General features: G+C 35.1%; 1 protein-coding gene across 1 annotated transcript; it reads left to right on the top strand.

The window, feature by feature from the left end:
• Positions 1-2,369: 2,369 nt before the first annotated feature.
• LOC307151293 (GTPase IMAP family member 7) lies at positions 2,370-3,711 on the top strand (the record flags this gene model as incomplete). Its single annotated transcript, XM_079859245.1, has 2 exons — positions 2,370-2,443; positions 2,996-3,711. Exons 1-2 carry the CDS (start codon positions 2,440-2,442, stop codon positions 3,709-3,711), a joined length of 720 nt encoding a protein of 239 aa, XP_079715371.1. The 5' UTR covers positions 2,370-2,439.
• Positions 3,712-9,999: the final 6,288 nt, after the last annotated feature.

A 9,999-nucleotide genomic window follows, 5' to 3' on the forward strand; every position in this document is an offset into this window, starting at 1 on the left:
AAAAATTAATTGAATGGAACATTTTGTTGCACTTTCTGTTTTCACTGTTGCACTCTTGCACTTTCTGTTTTGTGCATTGTGATAATTGCAACACACAATAATTCATTAATAGGTTCAAGAGTTTGTGACTTGGTATGTTACCGCCCCTGGAAGCCACATCTCCAGGAGGCAGAGGAGAGCGAGCTAAGGGGAAAATAATCTTTTTGGGATGACGCAAATTTTCTGTTTATTTAATTATTTGCATTTTCTGTTTCCTTTTTATGGGCTTAAGTATATTTTAAAATAAGATTTTATTTCATGGGATAAAGTGACCTTTATTTTTATATTTTTCATTGACCACTTCATTTTTTTTTTTTTTTTTTTTGCCATGAACCTAATAAAAAGCTGGTTTTGTTCTCAGGAGAAGAGTTTTGTTCTCATGTTTCCCAAAGCCTGTGTTTTGAAACTTGTGTGTTGACCCCATTTTAAAATGACCCAACCATAGCCTCCTTTATCCTGTTGTTTGTGGATTTTACAGTGAGGCATATTTCTTTGAGCAGACGGGGATATTGTTCTTTCATATTATTTTACACGCCATTTTGTATATATTTATACAATAAACACTATGCAGACAGGTGATGATAGGGCTATGATGTTTGTCCATGTATCTACACAGTAAATTAAGAAACAGGAAAGTAAAGTAATAAGTAGTGAAGTTACTTTTCAAACGCAGTAACTAGTAAAGTAATCTCATTACAATTTACAGAAGTGACTAGTAACTAATTACTTTTTTCGAGTAACTACCCCAACACCGATCCTGCGGATCTACAGATCTATGTCTGTAAAACATAATCAGTATTTTTGTCTTGGGGCCTGTTTACACCTGGCCACTTCATGTGTTTTCTGTGATCGGATAGTCATTGAATGTCCCTTGACATTTAAACCATCATGATGGCAGCCTCCATTTTAGGAAAGTCTAGATTTGTGCTAATTTTTATGTGGTGTAGCTGTCTTTCATGGTAACACCACAGACTTTATTAACAGTGTAGAGATGCAGACCTTGATGTAATGGTGTTACATTATGTTTGTTTTGTTACTCCACAATGTATGTGAATTTTTTTTTTTTTTTTTTTTTTTTTTTTTTGGGCAGTTTAATATTCTGTTTGAAGGTTTTTAGACCCTTTTCTTTTCTTTTTTTAAACACTTTCTCTTAAGGGCTGTAATTTTAATAAAGCAGTTAAACTGAATTTTATTAAACTATTTATTTAAAGTTGAAAGTTGAAACCTACTCATTTTAAAACAAACCAGAATTTTACTTCAGATATTGATAATACCACTGTAATAGGTGTTATAGTGTCGCCAGTTTTTGATTTGAATTTCTTAAGTCCTTAAGCTCTTATGTTACTGGATATAGCCTATTAAACAATCTTAAAATACATAGTTTACTTGGTTTAAAGGATATTTTTTTCTTTTACAAATTTTGTGTCTCATTTGCCACCACAATTAAAGAATGACCTAGCTATTGTTGAAACACCATGAATTATAACATTAAATGCAAGCCTTCTAATATAGAAATCAAACCTAGCCCCAACTCTAAATATAACCTTAACCATAGGCCTACCATTTTAATATAATTAAAAGTTACTGTACAGTTTCAAAAGTACTTTAAAAACTGGGAAAACAAACAGTGTGGCTTTGTCTCAATTTTCAGACTTTACCAATAGAATACACTCTTTCAGTGAAGAAAAAGATCAACATCACAGTTCTACCATATATTTGAGAGAAAAGAAGCAGCACTTTGATCTACCTGTAGTGGATTTTTCATGAACTCTAATTGTTTTATGCATAATGATGCATTAAATAGGTAATTGCAAAGCATAGTATGTCTATTTTGCTCTCTTAAAAATCCACAATGTTGTCAAAAATATAATATTATATAATACACGGATAACATTAAATCTTTTTGATTAGGTTAGTAATTAATTATTTTTAGTGTCATTATTTAAAAAAAAAAAAAAAAAAAATGCAGTGGTCCACTATTTTGAATCTGACTGTTGTGCCGCTTCTCGGTCCTCTTTCAATGCATTTCTTATGAGCACAGCTCATCAGTGTCAAAGACATCCATATAACATTTTGGACTACAACTGAGTTCTGTATGAACCAGCCCACAGATTAAAAAAGAGAAAAAAATCAAACAATAGCAAATCACAAACACTTACCTTCAGAAAGCAAGTCTTCCTTTGAATCACTTCCTCTTATTTCCCTTCCTATATAGTCATCAGAAAACTCATTTGCATAAAAAGGGGTTCTTCTAGTAAATTATGTAAAACAGGAGGAGTTAAACAGAGTTATATATAATGATGGCTAAAAATCCAGCAATAAACACATCTGATCTTCTGAAGTATCTGAAAGAGCAGATTCAGTCAGCAGAGAATCATTTACAGCGCTACAGCACCCACAATGAGTAAGTACTAAAAGATAACTTATTGTCAGTTTCTGTTCATTTAAAAAAGGACAAACAATTATTGATCTGATTCTGAAAACTAAATGCATTGTTTATATTTATATTTATAATCAATTACAATGACAAACATTATTTGGCAAGAGATGTGGAGCACACAAGACTCAAGAAACAATTTGAGGACTTTAAATCAAGAAAGTTGCAGAATTAGATTCCTACATCATTATTCATAAGTGTGTGTCCATTAGGGGAAACAAATGAGAAAAAAAGTAATTGTTGTTGTTTCTTCACCAACTGCAATATTATACATATTATATCATGGATATAATTGTAATTGCAGTCACACACACATAAAGTAATCCCTAAATGCATCTCGGTGAATCAAGTGTGCTCAGCATTCAGTGAAATATTCCACACAGCAACGCTTATATTTTAGGAAGTGGGGTCCATTTCTAATGTGATCATCATGTTGAGGGAAATCCATGTTTTATAACATGACTACAAACAATTGTGTTTCTCTTTAAATGACAAATATCTGTTCAATAATGTCAACAGGTGACCTACGCATTGTTATGGTTGGTAAAACGGGAGTTGGCAAGAGTGCTACAGGAAACACCATTCTTGGAACCAAGACATTCATGTCAGAAGCAAGAGCTACATCAATCACTAAAAACTGCTCATCTGGATCACAGACAATAAATGGCAAGTCGGTTGTTATTGTGGATACTCCTGGTCTGTACGACACACACATGAGTAATGAAGAAGTCATAAATGAGGTTCTGAAGTGCATCACTATTGTGGCCCCAGGTCCTCATGTCTTTCTTCTCGTGCTTTCCATTGGGCGCTTCACTGATGAGGAGAAAAATACTGTTGAACTGATTCAGCAAGTCTTTGGCATAGATGCACAGCGACACATGATGATCTTGTTCTCCGGGGCAGATAATCTTGAAGATAGACCAATTGAAGATTTTGTTGCCGAATCTCCAGATCTGAATCAGGTGATTAAGTCATGCAGCGGGAGGTACCATGCATTCAACAACAGAGAGAAGTCTGATCGTACACAAGTTGATCAGCTCATGAAGAAGATTGAGGTCATGATGAGACACAACAAAAACAGCTATTATAGCTACCACATGTTCACAATGGCCAATGACCTTAAAAATTCTGTGAAAAGCGTGAAAGAAAAAGATGAAATCATTGCTAAACTAAAGGCTGAATTAAGAGCTAAGCAAAAAGAAGCAGGTGGTGGAGACTCATGTGTCATATTGTAGGCTTGAGTATGTGAATGATTTCTCACAATGTCTCAATTCTCACCAATAGAGAACAAGGAAATACAGAGTCAGAACTTACAGTCAGACTAGTAACATTAAATCAGTTAAACAATCATAGTAGAAGTATAGGCAAATCATTTATGTTTTTCATAATATTTTCTTTTTTTTTATTATAAAGCACTGTGCAAATGTTTTAGGCACTTGTGAAAACTGCTGTAAAATGAAGACTTTAAAAAAATAATAATGTCATGAATAGTTTTTATTTACTATTATCTCTCTCAGAAAATGGCAGGGAAGCATTGTGCCGTAAATGATGGACAGCCTTGTCAATGGCGGGGAAAGAGTTTACGTCTATTAACTTTATCAAATCACTAGTTGATTAGAGAAGAAAATCTTCTTGATTCATTGGGAATTTGGTGGTGGTGTGATGTCTACAGAATATATGTATTATTGTCCTCTTGTTAGCTGTTGACAATTAACCATTGTTCTGTTCTGTTTGATTTGCTATGTTAATTTGGCTATTTGGGGGCCTACTTTCCCATTTATATTTGTCAGTAGTGTGATTGGAAATATATGCATTCTGAATAAAACTCCAACTCCAAAACTCCAAATATAGTCTGTTGGTCTAAATTAAAATGTGACACATTTTCAAACAGTTAAATAGATTTATCTTAACTTAAACTATAGGTAAAGTTATCCTATATGAATGAGGTCACATTTCATTTGACTCATTCTGTGCATTTCCACTGTTTCACGAGTTCACACTTACAAATAAGTCAGATAGAAAAAAATGCGTATTTGGCGTGCTGTCCGAGGAGAGGGCTCCGGGCTCAGAGTACTCCCCCCGTATTCCTGGCTGTGAAAGAACAAGCCAAGAGTGAGGAGTCGGGGTGGAGGAGGGATGCTGAAAACTGTCAAGGAAGTTAGGTGAGTTGACAGAGTGAATATATATATATGCTTCCTCTCATGCTGATAGGGTAGACATGGTAATTGTTTGATGAGTTGATTGATTGATTGCTTGATTATTTGAACGTGCTCCTCCCGAACTTTGTTAATAAAACATCATAAAATAATTCATTATTTTTAATCGATTGCTGTTGCCATGGCAGCAGTCGTGGACTCCATGTTAAATGTACTAAAGTCAGTTAAAATGAATTGCTAGCATAAAATATATTTGCATGCTAAAAATAACCTGTTTTTGTTTTGTTTTTTTAATCATGCAAATGCAATGAACAAGTGCTTGTCACTCCACTCTCATCAGTGGCATCAATTCACTAAGAGTCAATGTGTGGCAAGTTCAGAAGACGTCATCCACTCTAACAATATCACATGACTTTATCAATTCAGTGTAGAACAGAAGAGAGAAACACAAAACTGCAAAATCAGACACAAATGTTTTGCTAAACCTTTTCATTATGTTATCATAAAACATAGAGCACAAGAAAGTTTTTTACACTGCTATTTGTACTTGATGACCGTGTTTATTAGATGTTGTTATTAATGTTTGCTAAATGTTTTCAGAATGTTGGCATAAAACATTGATAGAAAAAAGTTCATGGAACTTCTTTATGATGTTATTTGATCTTGATGAATGTTCTCAATGTGAAGTGAAAATGTTCTTACAACAATAAGCATTTTTGGTACATCCTTGACCCAAATTATATCACTAATGTTCTGTGTTAACAGCAGCAAAGATGTTTATCATCCTTGAACATCCTTTTTTTATTAACACTCCCACAATAACTTGTGTTATTGACTCATTGAGGTTTTAATATGCGCACTAAATCCACTTGATTTGAACCCCTGCAGACAGTCGGTCTGGGGTGCGTTTCCCGTACAACTATATAGCTCGCTGCTTAACTACCATAGTTCGATGCATCGTTGGAGAAATCAACTAGCTAGTTACGACTGTTTCCCGAAACCGTATGTCGCAAAGTATCGTTCAACCACGTTGGTTTATGACAGGGGTCGGCAATAGGCGGCCCGCGGGCCAAAACTGGCCCGCCAGCAATATTTTCTGGCCCGCCGGATTATTTTGGAAGTCCGGTTGTTGTTTTTTTTTTTTTTTTTTTTTTTAGCCTATTATTTTACAATAACGGTTTACAAATAGTGTATCATTCGTTACTTATTATTTATCAGTGTGTTATACCCGAGTAAATAATATGTAGGGGAGCGCGGGGCACAACCTAACGCGGGGTTAGTTGTAACACGCTTGTTTTAAATACTTCCGCACATGCTAGGATGACGAAACTTTGTTTATTTGCTAGTTGCCATATCAACACTATATAGAAAAAAAAAATCCGCCAAAATTATTTTATTTTTGGAAGATATCCATACACATTTATTAAACCATAGCAAAAGTAAATTTCTTACTTAAGTTAATTTTTCATCTCTATTTTTTGTGTTTATTTAAAATAAGACAAATCTGATATTATTTTAATCTCCAAGATGTTATTTAACAGTTGAGATAGTTATTTAATGTTTCGCTAACTAGCAGAAGACACTAGCCGGGTTTAAACCCCAGTTGTGTAGGCGGGGGCATGTTTGTAACACCTGCGTTACAATGTGCCCCTATTAGAAATATGCTATTATATTCTATACTTTTATTAATTTTATTGAGAAAACATGAGAAAAAGGTGAATAAAGACTGAGTGTCAATGTTCAGAAATTACTAATTATTTATTTGTTTTGAACTATGTTGTATAGCTGTGTTTTCATGTGTTCGTAGTCAAAACTCAAAAATGAGTATATATTTAATTATTAAAAAATGCCATTATTTTATATGAAAAAGTTTTTTAATTGTATTTTATTTAGAAAATATTTTAGTTTGTTTTGTATATTTTTTTTATTAGATCAGATAACATTTTAAGCTGCCATATGTTATGTTACAATGTGCCCCTCACATGTTACAATGTACCCCACCTATGGGGCATGTTGTCACATTTCACTTCCATTCTTTCGGGGTATATCAAGAAAAAAGTATATACTGTATTAATAAAACAAAAACACATAATTGTAGTAGACATGTGGGAAATTAATGTGGGAAAAAATAAATACTCTGAACCATAAGTAGATTTACACAAACTGAGAAAGTCAAAAAGCGTTAGGTTGTGCCCCGCTCTCCCCTATTAGCCTACCTGATAAAAAATATTTTCACTAAATGCTGCACAAAACTCTTCCACTAGGCTACTTGAGAAAAGCTGTAGCCGCGCCGCGATTTCACGGCCGCATACTGTGTGAAACGCGCATGAATCATGCGGCGCGGGATTCAATTTTAAAATATAAAGACGGTAGCGGTCGGAACTCTGGTGTACTTTGGACGGAGCGGGCGGTCTGACTGACAATAGCCCACTCCCGACATCTTTTGACAGCGTATCCGCGCTTCATTCTGACCACCTGTTGGCTCCTAGCTCTGAGCAGCTGTTTGGTACTGAAACCATTGTTAATAAATAATAAACAACATTATTTTTTTGCAAGGATGTTTGAAATAGTTGGCAGAAAATAGCATGCTTCATTTGTCAGTATAATATGGTTTTCGTTTATGTTGCTTAACAATTTGAGTGATAGGCTTTGTCCTATTTAATTTATGTTATTTATATTTCATTATTTTTTTCTGTGACATTTTTCTCTCTGCTGACAGTAGCCTACAATGTTAAAATAATATTTTATGTTGACACGAACACAAAGCATTTATAATTGTTATAGGCTGCTACTAATCTCTCTTTCCGTTAGAGACATTTGAATGTGAGATTCTGGAAACTAGATCTAAATTTTGCGGACCCGTCAGGTCGGGAAATAATGCGGGTGAAGTTGAACACAGAGTGTATTTTAATTGCTGAATTGAACCTTGTGGGAGCGGGACGAAAAGAAAAGGAAAAAAAAGAAAAAAAAAACAGTCCCGCGCAGACCTCCTTAAACCATAGGTGTGTATGTGTGTGTCCCGAATAAATAATAATAATAAAAAAGGAATAAAGTTCAAAAGTCGGACTGTAAGTAAATTAGGCATTGCTATTCACACCTTTATTAAAATAGCTGTAATATGTTAACACAATAGTACTTGATCTGTTTAAAATGATTTCATTGATATGCAATGTAGACGTTAAGAGTATTCATTAAGAGTATTTAATTTGTATCCATAGCTACTCCGTGTAGCTGGCCCGCCATCTACTGGCTAAAAGAAAAATTGGCCCACAGCCAAAGTTAATTGCCGACCCCTGGTTTATGACGTCTCGCACGTGGTGGACTAATATCTTATTTTAATTAATCTGTTTGAGATCGAATTAACGCTCGATTTTGTCATATAAGTTACAGACATGGCATCTGAAGACCATTTCTAATTTTTCTCAGTTATTTTGCTTTATTACCAGACTCAATATTTGGCTCGGTCTTACGTAGTAGAGCACGTTCGCACATGCGCAGTCTTCAAAAACGGTGCTTTAAATCTCTTGACAAACTAAAAGACGTAGATTACATTTGTATGTATTCTAAATAAATAACACGGGTTGTACTGAATGTCATCTTGCTTATTTTGCTAAAGATAAGGATGTATTCAGTCTACATCTCATGTAAACTAGAAACTATACTTCTAACGACAGCTCGAGAGCTGTCGTTCCAACCACACAAGTTTGCGATGCTGTTTGCAAACGTTCGTTGGAACGATGGTTTCAGGAAACACCAAATCGTTGAACTATGCTGATAACGACGGAACTTGCGACCATAGTTGGCTAACGATGCTTTCAGGAAACGCACCCCTGAGCGGTGTAATGACATGAAGTTGAGGAAATTCACTTTGCAGACTCCAGAATCTCTTTAAATTAGTTTACTGATGATAATTAAAATAGGTGTGGTTCTGGAACAAAATAAGAAAATAAATTTACATGAGTGAAAAATGTACATGGACCTTTTGCTGGTACAATTATCATGCAATAACATTCTTTACAGTTATGAATTTAACTACAAAATAAAGCATCTTACAGTTTTTCTCGATTGCTTAAACCTATAACCAGGCTTTTGAACTAAAATTTCAAAACCATAATGCCATTTATCAAAACACTATTCCCTGTTTTGACACATGAGTCAGATTGGTTGAACTGTCACTGCAAAACTCTACACACAAATCCCTTCATTTCTCATTGCTTAGACCATGTTGTCATGCATAAAGCACTAGCACTCAATATTGTTCACTCAAGTCAGCACAGCTTCAGCTCAGTTAACACACAATTACCCAAGTGGAAACACTAAGAGTCAAAATTGAACACACATCAATCAGATCCTTCAATAGATATATAAAAGGGCCCAAATCAGTTTATTGAGTTTTGGAACAATGGATCCAGAAAGACATGAAGGAAGAGATCGAGGAGGGATAAGGAGGAGGAGGAGGAGCAAGAAGACAAGCAGTCTCAGATGAAATTACAGTAAAGCCACTCTAGTTGCCCATGTCTTTGTCAATGGTATGACTATGAGGGAGGCTGGGCTACGAGTAAGGCCAAATTTGAGTCGCTTTACCGTCGCCTCGAGAACCTTCATTGAGGAGTGGTGGCAAACAAAATCCTATCACTGAATAAGAGACAAACATTTCCAATAGTCTTTGATGAGGTTTATTTTCTTGCAAGAAAAGTCCAGTAGTCGTACAGTCACACAGAGCGGCTGCAGAGTGTGACAGTGAAGGGAGGGCATCCTTTCTCCTTTATAGTCTTGACTCCCAGAATGTTATCTTTCTAGGCCAATGATGGTATTTCAACCATATGTGGAACATTCTTAGACGTGTTCATCATATTGTATCCTTGAGTGGAGGCCCTCCTGTCACGACCAACACTCTTTACCATTCCAATACAATTTACTGTCATATGATGGTCATACACATCTTAAGTAAATATGAAAAAAAAAATTGGAGGAGAGAGTAACATAGAGCAACATAACTTACCAGTTTTGGAAATGTTGTTTTGAATTTATTGCACCAGTGTCTTAGACTATGTTGTAGTGTGTGTGATTTTGAGGGCTTGTGTGTCCTGTCTGAGGGCAACGTTTGGTTTTTCAGCCAGAGTGAATGGTTTTGAGTGTAGAGCTTCATTTTGACCTGAAAATAGGATGTTTGGGGAATTGGGTGAGACGTTATGGATTTGTGTTTACAGTTTTGAGAATACGAGGCATAGTTTCAAGAAATGTGTTTAAGCAATCGAGAAAAACTGTAATACCATTTCTAGGCAAATAAATAGAACAGTCATTCATAGTCTGCCCACAAAATGGTGCCCTTAGCACTGGTAACAAAACAATTAATCATGAAATAAC

This window comes from Squalius cephalus, assembly GCF_949319135.1.
Source record: "Squalius cephalus genome assembly, chromosome: 23".
In the NCBI taxonomy this organism is placed as follows: Eukaryota; Metazoa; Chordata; class Actinopteri; order Cypriniformes; family Leuciscidae; genus Squalius; species Squalius cephalus.